The following is a 19,883-nucleotide window of genomic DNA, read 5'->3' on the forward strand; positions in this document are numbered from 1 at the left end:
CTCTCCATTAGGTAGCATAATTACTTACAGCCCCTTTGCAGTAGAGACGTAGCTGTCCTGCTGGAGTTCGAACAATCACTGACATTCTCTTCCTGTTGCTATTACAAAAAAAAAAAAAACCAAAAAAAACACAACTTGCTTTCATAAGTCACAGTGATGACTATTAAGTCTTGTTCTAGCCAATGAATTCTCATATGTGTTTAGTGCATCTGAGATCAAGTGAGATAACAGTAATAATTTAAGACCCCACAATGCCCCAAAAGAAATATTAAGTTTCCCATCTCCAGCTTCAGCCCTATGGCTCCCATGGGCAAGCACTCAACCAGAACCCAGATTCACACCAAAGGTGAACAAGAACTTGAAGAGCAAGATGGCACAAAAATCCTCTTGAAAGAAGGGTAATCACGTTTATCCTTAGCTTTTCCTTATTCTTCAAGCAAAACTGTTTCGGGAACTCAAGCTAGAAATGGAATCATTAAGGCTGAATACATAACTATTATAGGCACAACAGACACTGAAATAACCATTCACTGGCAAGGACAGTTACTGAACTTCCTAACTCAAAAAACACAGAAATATCATTGAAAGGAATTATGGTATAGTTGAGCTCTTGGCCTCCCTATAGATTTTTTTATATTGGTCTAATCAGATCTACATAGCTGGGATTATGTAGAACAAAGTCAGACACTCTAAGCAGGGCTGCATATCAAGACAGTCAAGTCTGGGATATATTTTTTAAATCAACAATAGCATACTGTACAGAGATGTTTAAGAAAAGAAGGTAGGCAAAGTCTTTTTTTAAACTGTTTTGGCATTTCACTTATCAATCTCTCCTTCGAAAGGACCACTGGAAGAAATATGCAGCTTATAAAAAGCAGAGACAAGCAAATCTACTCGCATCGGGAGAACCCTCAGAACACGTGGTTTCATGTAATTCTTCTCCCTGGCAAAAGGAACACTCAGAAGCATCATCCTTCCTCATTCCTTCCTTGCCAATATGTACTAACAGATCACCGTGTCAAGCAACCTTCTTCCTCTTCTGAAGCTGCTCTCGGACATCTAGCCTCTTTTCAGGGCTCAAGAGCCATGCATAAGAAAGTAAGCTCTTGGCAGATGTGATCAGACAAAACAATCCCATCTGAGGCTTCCTAAAGAAAGTCTGGAAGGACAGCAATTGGCTGTGCCGAGAATTTCTGGAGCAAGCTAATGACACTAGGAAACTTCCATACACTTTCAGAAATCTGATTATAGTAACTCCCTCACGGGTCAAGTGGGAAGTTGCTACACACAGGGAGACGTTAAGTCACCTTTTTTCCACTGCATGCAGGCTACAGCTGCTCCTGTCTACAGACACCAGGGTACTGTTCAACTTTTCAGAAATCCTGGAAGACTCTACTAGTGCCTTTTTAGATATTCCCACAAGTCGCTTAAGTAACTCCATTCTGAATGAAAAGGGGAAGTTGTCAAGGATAATCTTCTAAGCAAGCCAGGACCCAAGAAAAGCTACCTACCCAAATCTTCTCTGACCAGTTTTTACACACTACTTAGAACCAGCCAACTCAAAGACAGCAGAGAACAAGACTTCAAGGCTTAAGCCACAGTAAAAGTAAAAGAAAGAGCATAAATGCCTGCTGACTAGCACCATCCAAACTGACAGAACTCCATCAACTGATAATGAGAAAGCACCTTTCATCATCTCCAGTGATTTAGGGGTGCAAATCATCACAGTAAGCTTCTTGCTAACCAAGTAGTGCCCATCCTAACTAGCCTGACAAGCTACGAGGGCTTGCAAGGTTTAAGTTTTCATCGCTGGAGTTGTTCTTAAAAAGGGGCACCAAAAAGCCCTCCAGCTGTCAGTTCCATGTACTCAAAACAAAGTAATTTATAGAAGCACTATAAAAGTACAATCTCAAAGCATGTTCTTGAAGTAGAGAAGAGACATCAGGAAATCACTGAGTCACAGAACAACACTTCCAGGGAAGCAACTCTTCAAAATAAGCAAACAGAACTAGAGTAGCAGAGGAGAGTTTCATGCTCACATGCTGACTGCCACCAGTTTGTAAGAAGTTCTGTATTAATCCTGTATTGGAAATGAGGAGATGGAGGGGCAGGATAAAATTAGGGTAGTTCAGCTTTTCTACTGCATCAGATAAATCTTTTTATTCTCAATATATTATTTACAGAAGCAGTTTTCTTGTTACCCTGCATTTAGTATATTGGAGGAAAACTTACCTGGAAAACTCCAGCACATTAAGAATTTCAAAGGTTTTTTCTTTTCCCAGCTACAAAAGAAAGCACGTACTATTAAAATTTGCAGTATACTCTTACCTGTGTAAACAAGCAAGTTGGTGTAACACCTCTACACATCGCCCTGTAAATAAGATGTGGTAATAGCTCCCTCTGCTGGTACAAGTGATGTAGAGCCCCGTTTAATAAAGACATTCTTGAACGTCTAGGACTGTGGCATCCTCCCTTTACTATTTTTACACCATTTCAAGGACCCAGTATACTACTCCAGAAGGATAAGCGTGCTCTGAAAGTTAATCTGCTTATTTACTACTTAAAGCTATCAACTAAGAGGCTATCAACTAAGAAACATGTTACAGACTGTAACACTATTCCAAGTTAATAGACATGTCATCCACATTTGGTATTACAACAACTTTACTCTGAACTACCTTAGTATTTCTTTTACTTGAATTGCCAACATTGGACTTTTTTTGTGGAAAAGAAAGGTTCTCTGAGGAGTAGTTCCTGTTACAGGAATTAATTCCAGCAACAACCGTTTGCTGGGGTTGAAATCGAACAACCTAAACAAGGAAAAGGATTTTGAAACACCCTGTCTTTGCCATTTCTGTCATAAAATAGAGGGAATGAGCAGTGGGAGTTACTGGAGTCTCACAATTCCAGTGAGATTTTCCATGGTTAAGGAAAGGGCTGTAGCAAAATCTAACTGCAGTACAGAGTTATGTCCTACAAGGCACATATCAATTCAGCAGTATCCCCAAGACCAAAAGTGATCTCCAACCTATGTTACATGTACAGCCACTGACACAGGCAATGAGCAGAGACAGGAACCTCTTGGACTGACAGCTTTTATTGCTGGGTATAGACTGACCATGCTCTCAGCTTGGTATGTATGGGGAGTACAGAACAAGGTCAGGTGGGCCTAGGTCCTCCTGCAGAGAAGAGCCTACATAGCTCTAGATGACATGGCTCATCTTAACCTCTTCCCCTTCAACTAAGCAGCAGTTTTCCGAGAAGCTGTAAAAAGTTTGTGACAAGTCTTTGAAAAATACAGGTTTTAAATGCTTAGCTCAGCAATACACCAAGAAACTTGTAAGTGAACACACCTGAGGGAAAAGACAACACCACATCCATTGTTCTTAATAAGCACCCTACTAGATGCACCTGTGTAAATCTGGGACCACTTTAGCTTAGACTGCAGCTTAAGTCAGAGCAAAGCTGCCTGAGTTTGAGTCTGTCTGTATCCTATTTAACCCATTAACTACACACCCCTGTATGCAGAACTTGTTAAACAGCCACATCTTCTATGGAAGATCTTCCTCAGAAGAAAAATCCCAATTTAAAACTAGGAATTAAACATTTACAAGTACAGTAACCATTAAACATAACTAGTCAGAAAGTCTCTCAAACAGCAAGTTTCCTTCTAATATGAAAGTGTTCTCATCTGTGCTTCCCAGACAAGAGAAATACTCTTCAGACTCAAGTGCTGTGGTTTCCCATATAAGCTTGCAGCTTCCTTTTACCCTGCTGTGTGGCACAGGCAGAGGACCTGGCATCAAAAAACAGAGTAAAACAACTTTGCCCAGTCTGCAAAAGCTTTTTGTACGTAGCATCCTAAAAGCACTGTAAAGAGGAAGTGAAGAACCACACAAGAGACATTTTATGCTCTGCAGGAGCTCGGCAGTTTGTGCCATGCACACCTACTTACCGCATCAATGATAACAGAATGTGGAGTCCGTCCTGTGAAGACATAACCAAGTTTTTTTGCTCCTTTCACTAACGCCCCTTCATCTGCCAATACAAGAACAGCTTAAGTTTAATCAGATGGGTAGAAAAGGCCTGCAAAGCCAATACTTAAATTCGCCACAGTGCAGAAACACAGAAGCCCCCACTCCTGTGTACTCCCTATCTGTAGGGCTGCTAGAGTAGCTCTGCACACTCTTCCACAAGTGCATTCCCATTTTAGTCCTACAAAGGCCATACAGTATCAACTACACTAACTTCATACTCCATCTGTATAAAATAACCTTTAATTACTGAAGCATTAACACTATTGTTGTGGAGAAGCCAGATTTCTCTACATGAAAAAGCAGAAATACCTGTTCTGAAAGCACGATCTGTTACTCTAAATTCCTATAACGTTCGCTTAATCCATTTCCTGTTGTAAAGGCATCAAGTTCAGGTGCTATAGAAATGCAACATGGTCTTCTGGAGACTGAACTGACCAGTGTCATTAAAGAGCTCAAATAACCAAGCTGACACTAGCGCCAACAGCTCTACTTTGAATAGGTAGTTATACCTCATTCAGGAACAAGTGTCATGAAGCACAACCACCATATAGGTGGATTTAGTGTCCGACTCCAGCAACCTAATGCCTCTACAGCTCCCTCACTCTCCTCATAGCTCACCAACACTGTGACCAGAATTGGTTAAATGGGCTTTTCACCCTAATCTTCAGGCACTCTATTAAGACATAAAAAGAAATAATGCTGCTTCATCACTCAATACACCACCATAAAAATTCTAGAAACATCGTCAGTAACAGAGATAAATCTGATGGAGAGCAGGGCACTGCTGTTCTGCATTTTGACCCTGCCTACCTCCTTCAATACCTCTCTGCTATCTGAAAGGAAAAAGAAATGGGCGAAGGGGAAGCCCTAATATGACCAAGACTCTGCTCTTGGATCTATTATGCTATTTATCAGCACTGTGTATCCGCACACAGATAGGAAGCTACTAGATCAAGAAAAACAGTTTGCACTCATGCCAAATAAAGCAAGTAACTTAACACAGAATCAAATCAGTACTTCCATATATCAGCTCTAGACACTGAAAGTCCTACTTTTGCTTTTCTCTGCTGCAGAAAAGCCAGAGTAGGTAGTTTCAAGAGACGAAAAGGGATCATAAGCCCAGCCTAGCTCTAGAGAAACATCATGGCCTTGGTGGTTTTGTAGGAGGCATTCAAAAGAAGTACGCATTGATGACAGAAGATACCAGATCTACACTAGCATCATGGGGAACACCTTGCTTTCAAAGTCAGTGACCTTCACAGAAATTTCTGGACCTTCCTTTCATCTGTTGATATTCCCCTAATTCTTCACTCCCAGAAAATAAGTCAACAACCAACCTGGAGAGGAGGCCTGGTAAATTATTTTATTTCCTTGTCTCTCAGGAACGACAGTGTGACACACAGCCAGCAGAGTGAGGAACTCCTGTATATGCACAGCTGTGGGCTAGAGAGGACATCAGAAGAGGCAGGTTTAGTGTTACACACAGACTGAGAAGGCTGACCTGAGAAGAACTCTTAAGTATCACAGCCAAAAAAAAAATTCCTGTTCTCTATTTGTAGTAGTTGTCTTAGTCCCAGAACATCAAAACAGTGGAGTTAAGGGCCAGCATTAATGAACTAGACTGCTAATGATACAGACTTCACTTAAGTTGCAGACAGCTGGAAAGACAGAATATTCACACACACACACAAAAGCATCAGTTTTGTAGCACCCCAAGCTTCATGTAAACAAAAAAGTCTGCCACAAAGTGTTGATGATAATCAAGCCGCAAGAAATACTACTTTCATAGCTTCCACAACAGTTTTCAATAGATTGACAGTAACCACACCAGAATTAAACTCACCATGACTGCACCTGCATCAGCCTTAGTGATGAACATCCAGAGCTGACAGCAGCTGATTAGCCAGTAGAAGACAACATCACATGCTATTCCACAGGAACATACCATCCAGCCAAGCAAAAATTTGATCAACAGTCCCTACACATTCAGCAGCACGAGCACATAATGTAAAACATCCACACACTGCACAGTCACCAGCCATTCTAAAGTGCTTAGAGACACCAAGTCTCCAACTCCGTGAAGATGCTATGGCACATAAATCACAAGCCTTTGAGCAGCAAGTTCTGGCAACTGTAGATATAGTGACTTGAAATGAAGTCCCCCATCCCATTCTTCCTTCCTTTCCACTGCTGCCTCTGGCACAACATTCCCAGTCTCATAGCAGTCAGGAACGGTACTCAGCTGCCCAGCTCACAACCTGCCATACTAACTTAATCCACAGTTGACACAGGTCTTTAAGACACTTGGCTGAACCAGCTTAAGTGAATACATGTTCCCCTTCAACTCTGCTATACCCATAACATCCACAGTTGGCTGCTGTGACATAAGATTTTGATGCTACCATTTGCTCAGTGGCAGCCAGACATAACTTAGCAGTTTTCCCTTTGCAGAAGGCCTTAGGTGACTTCACAAGCTTAAAGAATTTCTGCATATGAAAACATCATCTAGTTTTCAGAGTTTTCTTCAGCATAGTATATTTTATATATATATATACACACACACACACGCTCTGTCTGAAGAGAGCCGCTACAAGAACCAAGAGCATTACAAGGCCTGTTAGAACAAGGTCAGGCCAAAACCCTACTATTTTAATATTAAAACCAAGATCAGATTGAGATGAATCCTACAAGATTTTAGTACAACAGAATCCAAGGGTTTTTAAATATGTTAAAAGACACTTCTACACAATTTATTCTGCTGCTACTAGTACCAGAATGTTTCACACCAGAAAAAAGGCTAGTGTTTACATGAAGTTTTCAGGTGAAAACTACATGCGGTCAAAAATCCTGATGTGAGAGACTTATATTACATGCATTTTTCTAAGAGTATATGCGGTATTACTACCTGAAATGCAAAACACGTATTTTATAAAACCCTTAAATTACATAAAACTACCAAGACATTGAAGACTCCCACTTAGAGAGGTACTTAAAATGCAACTCCTCACAATTAGACCAGCAACATTCACAACTGGCTCTGACATGTTAATGCTTTTCTCCCCAAGCCAAGCTGTGTCGAAAATAAAACCAAACAGCTTTGTCCTAACTCAGTGACAAGACCGAGAATAGGGAAAAGCTGTTGCCCTTTTGTTTGTTTTTTTCAATACAGTGCACAGGCTACACACTTGTGTAACAGAAACATGCATTGGCAATAGCAAGATTGAATTAGCAGAAAGTATATTACTATGAATGCCACAAAACAATGTCAGCTGGCAAATATTAACTGTTTACTGCTATAAACAAAAAGCAAGCAAGTAAATAAGTGTAACAAAAAGACTAAACATCCAATAGTTATATTCTTGTTTTACTTCACATACTCCATCATTATTTTCAAATTAACTGTTTCACACAGGACCTTTATCTTTGCATAGTTGAACTTCTGAATTGTATGCTCACTTGCCACTCAAGTTAACAGTTGTAGCTTTTGATATGCTGGAGTGCAGAGGCTGTGTTCAAGAAAATGAACAGATGGAATATAATCAGGGAGTGGTGTGTGAAATGTTAAGACCACAACAAATTACTGGTCAGGAGGTTACTGCTACTCCCGTATTTCCAGTGAAAGCAGTGAAAGTTTTATCTCCATCTCAAAACATACAGCCTACAAGGTTCTCATTTCAGCATCCATTCCTGCAGACCTTTGATGTCCGTCTTACACTTATATCACCTAGCCCCCACCCGTTTTCATAGCATGTGTTCTATCAGTTGGAAACAACCTGTCTCCAGACTTTAATCCTTCCTACATATATATTTCTGCTTTCAAGCCAACAATGTAATTTGTTGCTGTCTGGCATTTTCACAGCTCACAATGTATTACATGGCAATCTTCCAATTCCATAGCAACAGATCAACAGAGGCCCAGCTTATCACATCAGCTCCTCCACAGCTGTCATTTGTTTCCTTTCTGTATTGTTCCAGCACTGACAACAGTATTTCTTGCACTGGCATGAATCAGGATAGAGCATTCAAACTCCCACTTCGGAGCTCTGAACAGAAAATTCTTTAATGGCTTCTGTAGCAATACATCCCTTGCAATGTGCAGAGTTTGACCCCAGCACAAGAAGTCCCACAGGTTAACAGATTCTGCTTTATTACTTTGTTCCCTTTACTAAAGCAAGTCTCTGCCATTTTAGTACTCACATTCTTACTGATAGTTTCTGTGAGACACTCCTTGACTGCTCATTTGTTAAATTCAGCTCTATTTCTTCCCACCCCATTTTTTGCTTCTATTTATCTGTAGCAGAAACCAAGTTTGCATATTTTAGTCTCTTGTTTATCTGTCCACAGGTAGCTCTCATTTTAAGTGCCTTCTCCCGCCCATTTTTCTTCCTGTGTGCCAAAAGCTCTGGGTGAAAGTTACTGCTTTCTCTTACTCCAGCGATCAATTAAACACCTGGTGTACAACCAGCTATGCCAGCAATACACCCCACTGGCTAAGCTTACTTTGCACAGTGCCCCTACAAACTGAGAACTACAGACATTTTGAGACACAGTTACACATTTCTGGAACCAGTTTCTATATTATCTACAAAGCATTATCTGCACTGAAAGCGAAGTTTCCCTATCTAGAAGGTACACCATATCCATTAACAAGCAGGGCACAGACCACGGGTCAGGAAGCTCTATCACAAGTTTTCATCCCCTTCTGCTCTTCCTTATTCACTGCAATTTCTATCTTCAGAGTGAGAAGGGCCAGATAAGGACACGCATGACAAATGTACAGTTATGTAGCTCTGCAGAGTGCACCTTGCTCCTTTAAAAGGCTGAGTTTTGACTCAGTGTTTTGTTTTGCTTTATTCTAGTCAACTGTTCAGAGCCCAATAAAGTTACAAGGAAGTTGCATGTGAAGTTTAAGATACTCATCTCTCCTCCTACTTGTACCTGGATCACATCAGTGCCTACATCCACAGTATTTCCAGATGAGCAGGACTGACAGGTTTTTGAACAAATGGCCTAGAAATAGCCAATGGGATGTTAAAGTACAGTCTAACAACTTGAACTCGATACTTTTAGCACATTCTGCCGAGGACAGCTAGTAAAATACTTACCTACTTCATTACCACGGAGAATCATGACTCACCATCTTAAAAAGATGTGAGCTTCTTACTGTTTTGCTCATTAGAATATCTGGAGAGCAGTGTGAAGATCCAGCCATGCTGGACACCCCCAGAACAGTGAAGCTGGTAAGGCTAAAGGGGACCAAGACATTTCAGGAACAGACTCAAAGAAAACATTAATCAGCATTTGAATATCAACAGAGTTAAATGCAAGTGTTCAAAAAACCACTGAAATGTGACCTGTGCTTGTAATTAAAGATACTGCCTTGTGCTTGAGCAAAAAAGTACTCCAGTCCCACGCACAGTAAGGGCAAAAGCAGGAGAGTGAAAAGTATTTCTCACTGAGCTATAACAATTTAATTGTGAGCTGTAAAACAATGTGTTTGGATCGTTTTCAGGCAATAGTTACGTTCTGAACTAAATCCTCCCAGAGGTTCTCACTACCTGAGTGTATTTCCCCCCTACTGTACTATAAATTACATTTTTCATTCCAGTAAGTAGTTATGGATGCTTTTGTGGTTCTGCTTTCCAAAGGAATTAAGAATCAGTTGTCAACAGTTGTCATTTCAACAAAGCCAGATAGGATAAAAGCCTCAGTTCTCACACACTTCACAAAAATTAGCAGATACAGTGGAGAGATCCAAATGAACACTTTCACTCAGGTAAAGACTCAACATGATCACAAGTATCTGTTCTGCCCGGCCAGCTGCTAAACTACTCATCACACATACTCACCGAATCAATTCATGCATCTGCAGCTATACCACGTGCTTGCTGCTGCTTGCACAAGCAGTCGTTTGAGTGCCACAGAAAAACTTCATATGTCAATTGGAAATTAAGTAGAGGAAGCTCAGAGTAAAATATAGAGAGATAGAGTCGTCTAGGATGAGATCCAAGTTTTAGTTCTTTCACTTCTTGATCTCATTCCCTGCACTCTTATCATCTGGGTAAATAACCCCACACCAAGTTCATTCACAGCACATGTGCAACTCAGAAGCACCAAGATAAAGATCATGTAGCATATTCACCAAACATTTAAGTGTTTGGAAATAACTGATTAATTCTTATTCTAATAAGAGGTTACATCATTTTCCCTTATAGAAACAAGCCAGCATCATACTCTTGGCACAGCTCCACAGTTCATCCAACAGAAGCTGTTACAAAGAAAAAGCACAGGCAGACAAACCTAGGTACTTTCTTCCAAATAAAGTCCCCAAGGAGCCAAGTGAAACCTCCACATGTTTTCAAGACCAGTTATTTTTCCTTGGAACATTTCCTACAGGGCAATAATTCTTTAACTGTTACTCAAGAGTGGACTTGGCCATTGCTTATTCCTCACACACCAGTGGTCCAAAAGACCTATGAAATTTAGAGGCAATACAGGTTGCTACAAATCTTCCTAGCAGATGGAAGAGAGTCTCATGAGGACAAGTACATAATTTCTTATTTCCAACCTGGAAAGAAAATTACTTGGCACTGAGACAGCTCTAAACACTTGCAAGTGGACTGAAAGAATAAAATTTTCAAGACCAGAGCAATGAACACTTACTGAGTGTTTGTGAGAGATTGCATTGACAGCTTCAGCTGCAAAAGGTCATAAGTTCAAAGGTAATTCATTGCCCAGCTGAGTATAGCACCATCTAACCCCACAAGGCACCTTGTGCTAGAACACTTCAGTTTTATCACTGCAGTTCACTAAATGAGTTGAGATTGTCAGACATCTACCTTCAAGTGGCATCTGCAGCCATCTACTAGCTATGAAAACTAATGCACTAAGTTTCAGGTAGAAGGAAGCAGGTTATGCACCTTAACAGCTGACATAATGCAAAAAGCTAGAAACATGTGACCCTTCCCCCTCTCCCACCATCCTGGAATCCAGCCCTCATCTCACTGATGCCGTCTGACAAACGGACCTGAACTTCCTAAGCCAACTATCACATGCAGTCCTTGCAATGTTGTGTCTTGTGCTAAATCACCACGTGTCAGTGGGTAGCATCTATGCTTTCGGTACAGTGAGGCTGTGAGATTTCTTTGGTCTACACAAGGTAGACCTTCAGTCTTATCAGCAAGAAGTTCCCCAGCCTCCCCACCCACCCCGGATTGTCTGAGGGCTGAGTTCAAACAGTCAGTCAGCTGTGCAACTACAACACTATTCATCTGTTCAAGTTGTCAGCCAAAAGAAAGCTTGATAGATAAGAGTTCAGCCTGTGAAAAACAAAGACTTCTGAGCTATCTGAAATGACACCTAAGGCAACTACCAAAATCCTCTATTTGCCTGCAACCACAGCAAATATTCCTCCTATCCCCCAAAGTAGAAGCTCTACCCAGAGAATTAGAGACAACCCAAAGTTAAGGAGCCATCTCAAAGCTAGATGAAACAAAAATCTATCCCACAGCCCATTTGATACACATCCCTTCTGCTGAGTCTGTTTAAAACGTACTAAAGCACTTTTCTGTATAAGTGCCTAAAGCAACAGCCAGCAAGTAAGAGCTCAAATACACTTTATCTGCAGCCTGCACCTAAACCAGCAGCCTTCCACTCAGGAGTACCTGGAGTCAGTAACTGCCACAAACATTAACTGTAGCCATACGTGAACTAACAGAACCCAAAGGAACAAGAGGAGGTAACCAAATCTTGGCTGCAAGTGATGCCCAGTGGGAAAACCTTCCAGTGCAGACAATCACAAAAGTCACACAGGAAATCAGTACATTGCCCTGGGGAGGGGCACCTCCCTGATGGTTAGGATACAGGAGCCATCTTCAAGCTCTATCACCTCAAGGAATATGTAGTGCCACACAAAATAATCAAATACTCCTTCAGGCATTTACATCATGCTGCGTTTCAAGTTAAGCACTGTAAAGCAAAGCAGAAAGCAAAGCTTTGCTGCACACCACCAGTATCTTGTAACTGTATTTCAGATGCTCATACTAAACTTAACCAGCCCAGTTACAGAAGTTACGCTAAGGAAAGCAATCAGCTAACTGAGTTTGTGTTTGCCAATGCCCAGATCCCCCACTGTGAGACAGCTTCTGCAGATGAAAAGGGTCATGGTTTTTTGCTAGTGACTTGAATTGCCTGGTCTCCAGTCAGACACCTCATAGGTGCATGGTTTCTGAATAAGCAGCAAACTGACACTCTCCCTGACTAGGTTCCTTAAGGACACAGCAGTTCAGCTAAAATTACTAATCACTAAGTCTCAGGCTAAACCAAAGATTGCAATTAAGTCCCATCTCTTACATCCTTTACACAATCTGAACTCCCAGCATTTGCAGTATTCAAAGCAAGTCACAGACTAGAATTATCTTGTAATGCTCTAGATTACTGTTTAAAATATTATTTCAACAGTACGGATGTTTGAACACTAAGTAGTTTTTCTTTTGAAAGAGTTACAATTTCTGCTATTGTTTGCTACAAGACATTATCTTCCATATACACTAGCATATTTTAAGCTCTTTTATAGCTGGCTGTTATCTGCATCAATGCCACCGTTTCCTTAATTTACTAGCAAAACAAGTGGGTAGAAAGGCACTGGGGGAGCTGTTTTGTTTCCTTTTTACCCCCTGTATGTTTTGCATGATATACCAGTAAAGCAGACTTGATCACACAAATACTTTTTTTAGCATTCAATTCCAGAGAGACTTAGAAGAGGGTGTTAAAATGACATGATATTCGAAGAACAGACTTACGTGGTCATTTTCGATGTTTTGCAGCAGTCTTGGGTCATCAAATTCACATGATTCACTGGTAGGAGGTAGCTGGCTGCAGAGCAAGGCAAGCATATTCAAACAAAAGTAGCAACACTTTCAACTTTACTACATCATCTATTTTATTGGGAAATGAAGAAAAAACCTAGGATTCCACTGCCCTTGAAAATATTATAAAAAGATAATGACTAATGCACAAACTGCTTAAAGTGAGCAACAACTTCTTTAGAACATGAGCAAGAAATGCAAAATTGTTATGCTTGAAAGTGTATTTGAGAAGATTCAGGTGTCAACACACCGCCTAGGACAGACCTAGCACAAGCAGCTTTTACTTGAAAAACATCCATTTCAAGGTGACTTGCTTTTCCAGTACATCAAAAATCAATATCCTTAAGCTCCCTCTCTGCTCAGTGAGTTCCGCTTCAGGTTGATCCCTGGAGTACTTTAAGCCGAAGTATTCCAAATTTATACCTGGAACTAACTAGGAAAGTGCCATACAAGGCGAGAAAAGATTGTAATGAACAGCAAAATACTGGAAGAAAAAAAAAACCAACACAGAAAAAAAAAAAAAAAAAAAAAAAGAAGAGGCATTCACAGAAACTACATCTCAGCAGAAGTAGCAACTAGCCAGCAATACCATCGTATCACCTTCCTAGAAGGTGATCATAGAAGTGAGCTGGACCAGTTGAGAAGCCTAACAATTCATCAGAAAGTGGCTTTCCAACAACATTCAGTGTCTACCTGTTTCTTGGGTGCAAACTCACTTCTTAGCTATACTTGCCATGCAAAGCCACACCAGCCTCCGTAGGCCTTCCTCCCTTCCTGTTCATCTGAACAGGATAAATGACACCTGCATAACACTTCTAGGTTTTCAGACCTTTCTGTAGAATGGGACAGACCCATCACCTCTATTCATTAAATCTCTGGATAAAGAAAGACAGGGTTCTCTTGACATGAGACACCTCTGTATCAAGCTCTTTCCCAGTTTAAATATTAAAACAACATTTTAATACTGAAGTTCCTTTTCTTGTCCTTGTCAGGTTTGAACTTTATTGCAGAATAACATTCAGTTTCTAGCTAAGTAGTAATGTTACTGTAAAGGTTACTCTTAGCTTCTAACTTTATTGTCTGCAATTATAACTACTGCATTAACACGCATCCAAGCCACCCCAGCCACTGCCTATCACTCAACTCCCTTCACCCATCATCTCTCTATGCAGAAGAGAAAATCCATCACCACCCACCAGCTTAGCATTAAGCTCCTGCTGGAAAAGCATTTTACTCTAACATAATGCTCCCTTGGGCTTCTTCCAGTCCCAAATTGGAAATCAGTCTTTATATAGACTGTCCCCACCCTGTTGTGTACAGAACACAAACACTTAGAATGTATTTACCTGAAGTCTTCTGATGAGCGTTCTCTTTCCAGCTCAGGAAAGTGACTGAGGGGTAGAAGAGAGAAAAAAGAACATTTATTCCACCTTGCAAACCAAAAAGTAGCTGTAAGGCAAAGATCAATGAGTCATCACACATACAAACATATGTTGGAATCACGGGTTCAGCTGTGCATACATTTGAATCAAGTTTTCTGCCTTTTGAGGTATCTAATTTAGCTACCATGAAATTCAAATCTTAACTTGCACATTTAAAACTACTCATTTAAGACTAAGCAAAGACAAAGATTCAGTAGTTAAGACTCAAAAGGTCAAGTGCTATGAAATACTGGCATGACTCAAAGGGATGCTTTTGAGTGGATAACAGAACAAAAACAGTAAGAAATTATTCCTCCCATACAAGGAATATTACACTACAGCTACAATTACAATTACACACTTGTAATGAAATCCTGGTTCATCTGAAGTAGTCAGAAACATGACTGACATCTGCTACTCTTGAGCTGCATCTTCTTCCCTCTGGAAAGGCTAGAAGTTATTTAGCACTTCTGGTTTAGTCTAAATCATGATCAGATAAGTTAGGGAGCAAGGGAGGGTTTTTTTACTTCATGTAAGACTCCCCAGGTTTGCATTTCATAATTTGCATTGCAGGACATGAAAAGGAAAGCTATTAACTGAGACCACAAAATACATTAGAAAAAACTGAAGGACAATGTTCTAATCCTGCTCTGATTTAAAAGTATGTACTATTAATACCCATACATTAAACTACCGAGTTTGAAAAAAAAAAAAAAAAAAAGTCATGCCTACCCATATGTCACTCCAGCAATACTGCACTTCTTGAAGTTCATGATATTGCATGTTAGAGTACCTGTTTTATCAGAAAATAGGTATTTCACCTGAAAGAAAACACAAACACATTCTAATTTTCTACTTGCAAAGTAACAAACCCCTGGAAAATAGGTGAAGTATGAGGAAAATTGTGTGAGACATAGCTCAGATGTCACAATACTGGCAATGCAGGCTTGTTACAGCTTGGTTTGTCTTACCAAAGCTACAGCAAAATAACCAGTAAAGTTATTTAATGTCACTATTTCTTCTTCATCCCTAAATGCAGAAAAGCTCAAATAGTAGGTATTAATTGCCAAGGCTACAGTGTTGTCAGTACAGATACACATGCTTGTGCTACTTAAACATTCATCAAATCTTTCAACTGTACTAATATCAAAGAGCAAGACTCGAAATTAAAGCAAAAACTCTTAAGACTGTTGAAGAATCATTAGAACTTAACACGCTACAGAAATTCTGTGTTCCAAAGATCATTGGGTATTTTTTTATATACCCCAAACAGTACTGGCCAAGGAATACCCTAGTTTAAGTCCAAGTGGTATTCTGCAAGCAAGCATAAGCTGCTTTTTCTAGTATCATCATGAGCAGTCCTGAAGTGCAAGATGCAACAGCCAGTCAGCACTGTCCAAGCTAATAATCCATTTACAGAAACCAGTGAATTCCTGTTAGAACTGGAGGTGACCCCAACAGAGCAGCACAACTTCTCGGAGCATTAGCAGACTCGAGATTCCCACCCTCAGTAGAACACAACAGACCAAAGTTGCAAGCTAAATTCCATCCTGTTTCACCTCTGCACCCAGTAAGATTTGAAACTAGCAACAGGTAGAAAAGGACGGTGCTAACATAGGAGTTAGCCAATTTCAAGACCATTTTTCCTAGAGCTGCAAAAAGCTTTTCCTCAATATTTGCAATTCAGTGCAAGACAATGCACTATACTACTATTGAAGTGATCCTTTAGCTGTGCAGTACCCTGCTTCTGAACACAGCATTGGAGATTGACTTCTAACTTGCATAGGCTCTAAGTGGGTACCCAAACATCTGAGGAACTTCAAGTATATTCTAGCATATAAAAGTTTTAAAATGCAGCTGTGAACACATAGTTCAATTAATAACCAAACATTCAGTCTAGTTAGACTCACTAGAAAGTAATTTCTGAAAACATATAGACCAACATTATAGATTATGCCACATAATATAGCCTACTTCAGACAGAGACATCACCATAATCTAGATATAGATTACTTTGATGTGAAGTTATTAAAACACAAATAAAACTTACAATCCTAAGGAAAAGGCAGTCTGATTAAGCAGGAAGAATACCGACTACCACTGTATTGAGCAGCACACAATATTTAGGTATTTTACACACATAAACATTGTCTCCAACACTAAATTCACACAAATAATGACATTTGATTGGTTCAGTTACATAGCTAAGACTGTGGTGGTCAAGTAAAAAAGCTAGGATTTCTTAGTGGTACTACAAAACTCCAATGGCAAAGTTGTGTTTCCCAGTAACCTTTTTTTGGAAAGCCCTTCCATTTTGAAAAAAATCTCTCTCTTACAGAAATTGTAACAAGTCTCTTACAACAATTACAAGTTAATATACAGTTATCTTTATCTGAAAGGACAATAGAATTTCTTGAAGAAGCACTATCTAAATTAGGAATAGAATTGCATTTTTTTTGACTTGCATTTCCTGTGAGGTGGTCAGAAACACAAAGAACTAAGAACATAGACTGAGGCTGTTGGCCTGCTCTTCAGTCAAACTTAGTCCCGTACATTCTGTTGCAGTATAGACAGTCACAGCCACAGAGCATTTCTCCAACATACTTGAAGGAAAAAGGCAATTCAGAGTGAACATATGAAAGATTTAGTTTCCTGACTTAAAAGTGCTTATATGACCTTGAATTTAATCCTGGGATCTCATTTCACTTATACGACTTGGAATAACAAAAGTAAAGGCATCCTATGAACCTGAACCACAGAGCAGCAGAATACAGCAGATTTGTACAGTGTGCTCTCATACCTCCCATCTTCCCCGATCGTATCACGAACCTAACACCCAAAATGTTTTCTTACCTGCCCAAGTTCCTCATTAAGGTTTGAGGTTCTGGCCATTGCAGGTGTATCTGTTTCAGGATAATACATATCTATGTCCTGAAATGAGAGCAAAATTAGACCTATGCTATGGAAATTAAACACTGACATCTCCAGTCTTCTTTTAGCCAGCTCCAACCTGGCTAGATAGACTTAATTCCATTAGTGGAGGCTCTGAAAGCTTGAGACACAAACAGCATCCCAGGCTGAAGAGGGGCACCTCTTCTCCAAACTACACTTCCATACTACATCTACATGAGAAAAGCCAGATTCAGTTAAAGGTAATTATGATTTTCTTTACTATATCTTTATTTAAGAGTTCAGTAGGAAGAAGTTATAGCAGGCTTCAGCCATGCTAATCATAGGTCTTCCATTACAGCAAAGCAACTTATTGTAGTCACATCCATGACTGCAGAGACAATTTGAGCAACTGAAATCATCTCCTATTGCTACATTTAATTGTGAGGGTCAACAGAACAGCTGTTACATCAACAAAGCAATTTCTCATAGAAGCTGTAATGCAGTGGAGATATTAACTAAGCAGCTTGGAGAACAGACACAAGTTAAACCTTACTTGCTTGTATTTTAGAGGAAACATTCAATTTACTGCAAGTCCAAGGATACTAAGCATACCAAGACAAAGTATTTCTCTGTTTTGTTCAGCTCGAGACAGACATTACTACAGTATTTTTGATTCACAACCGGAGAAATACACTTGAAAGTTAAAGCTTGCCTGAACAGAGGGATCACCACTTTTTTCACAAGGCACCACCAACTCCTCTCCTTACAAAAGTACTATGATTCATACCAGAGGTGACCTCAAGGCCAGCCTCCAGATTTAAAACAAAAAACCCACACACTACAAAAAAAACCCTCCCATACCCCCAAGTCTATTCTTTCCCTCTGCTGTGGCTGAGAGAAGCTATAAGGTACTGAGGAGTTTTCAGAAGACAATTACTGAACATGAGTCAGCTGAGAGACCTTCAACCAGAAGAGCTGTGCCTTCATTCTCATCCTGAGAGCCTAAAGTTTACAAGAGCAATCATTTGCACAGGGGACCTTCCTACAACTAAATTTTTTAATTTCCTGTGGAACACGGAAGTAAAACCTCTGAACTTCTCCCTGCCTTTCCCAGAAGTTGCATCAGAAAATGCAGTGAAAATTTATGGGTGGGTTTTTTTAATGTCACTTTCTAAAACTGACATTAGTACCTTTATTTTTGTTACTTACCCAATTTATAAAAAGAGCCTGAGTAAACTTGACAACTTCCAATGTCACCAGAAGACTGATTGGAATAAGGTTGTTGTACAAGATTATAAATGTCAGCAGATTGTATCCGAAGTTGACAGACAACATTTCTGTGGACCAAAAGACAAAAGACATTAGCAGACAGAAGGCAGAAGCCTCTAAGCCTGAGTGGTACAGTACAGGGACAATCATCTCTCTGCAGTTGCCATAATCAGATGTAGTAGTGTTAAACCAATTCACAAGTGTGTTCATACCTACTACAATAGTCAATACTTATTTCAGTAGTACATATATAAAACACCCACAGAACACATGCCTGGATACGCAGCATATTATGCCAGGTGAATGGCAAGATTGGTGAGGCCATATATTAGAGAACAGAACACTTTCTGAACAGTTTTTGCTTAACAGATGGTGAGAAGTATGATATTCCATGCTCTAAATCTGGGTTATAGATTTATCTGATTTGTCAACTACCCCAATGAAAAGCCACCAATATCATTAGTAACATAACTTCACCTTTCATAAAGTGCCCACTTGTCTCAGTGGAGTTGGGGAGGGAACTAAATTTCATTCTAAAATCTGCCAGAATTGGCACAACCAAGAAGTTACTCACACTAAAGAAATTTAAGAGAACAAGCTGACCATTAAACAGACATCTAGTAAATGAAATATGGCATCCTGCTCAGGCAGAAGAGCTATGATCAATAGTGACAACATTGGGCGAGTTGCCCAAATAAATCTGTAAGCACAACTGGTGCTAAAGGGAAGGGAAAGCAGGCAGGAATGGACAAGGCTGAGACACTGAATCAATGTGCCTGTTCACTGTGCAACCCACAGCCTTTCCTCACATCCAAAGCCTCTGCATTTCTCTGTTCTTCACTTCACTAGAAGCTCAGGGAGGCACTTCAATCAGCATGCAGAGCGGCCAGCACAACAGTCACTGCCCACAATTAAGGGTTTTCAGCATTAAAAATCAGTTAAGGCAGCAGGGGAGCAAACTAGGAGAACACAGAAGCCAGAAAAAGTTGCTGAAGCCCAATGAAGATCAGAGCAAGACTTGCAATTTGGACTCAGGCACCTCCAAGTGCGAGTACACATGAATTCCATTATCTTCGATCAGTTCACAGAAAGATTGGAAGTACACTTGATATTGGGAAGGGTTTCTTCAATACAATCTTTACAGAAATCTAACAGATTTTTAGTATCTACCTGCCTAGCCTGAAAAAGCACCTTTCCCGTGTGTGTTAGTAATAGAAGTGACAGAAATGGTGCATTCAGTTTACAAAAAAGCATCTGTAAAGACAACTATGTCGCTCTATTTTATTACAGGTTGCACCTGTTCTGCATTAGCACAAGTTCAAGAGTTTGTTCCATTCATCTTTTCCAGTATTACTTCCATCGTTGGAAGGCACCAATTTAAACTTCCTCATCAAAAA

General features: G+C 40.0%; 1 protein-coding gene across 6 annotated transcripts in view; it reads right to left on the reverse strand.

Moving 5' to 3' along the window:
• Nucleotides 1–19,883, reverse strand: part of ATP8A2 (ATPase phospholipid transporting 8A2) — a 357,046-nt gene that overhangs the window by 257,530 nt on the left and 79,633 nt on the right. For all 6 annotated transcript variants that reach the window (XM_080376382.1, XM_080376381.1, XM_080376380.1 and 3 more), the window contains 9 exons: nt 18,427–18,554; nt 17,179–17,256; nt 15,058–15,146; nt 14,251–14,295; nt 12,839–12,911; nt 5,375–5,480; nt 3,956–4,038; nt 2,233–2,282; nt 29–98 (listed from right to left, as the gene is read on the reverse strand). In XM_080376382.1, coding sequence (XP_080232508.1) covers nt 29–98; nt 2,233–2,282; nt 3,956–4,038; nt 5,375–5,480; nt 12,839–12,911; nt 14,251–14,295; nt 15,058–15,146; nt 17,179–17,256; nt 18,427–18,554 — 722 coding nt within the window. The remainder of the gene's footprint in view (nt 1–28; nt 99–2,232; nt 2,283–3,955; nt 4,039–5,374; nt 5,481–12,838; nt 12,912–14,250; nt 14,296–15,057; nt 15,147–17,178; nt 17,257–18,426; nt 18,555–19,883) is intronic.

This window comes from Falco punctatus, assembly GCF_963210335.1.
Source record: "Falco punctatus genome assembly, chromosome: 2".
Taxonomy (NCBI): domain Eukaryota; kingdom Metazoa; phylum Chordata; class Aves; order Falconiformes; family Falconidae; genus Falco; species Falco punctatus.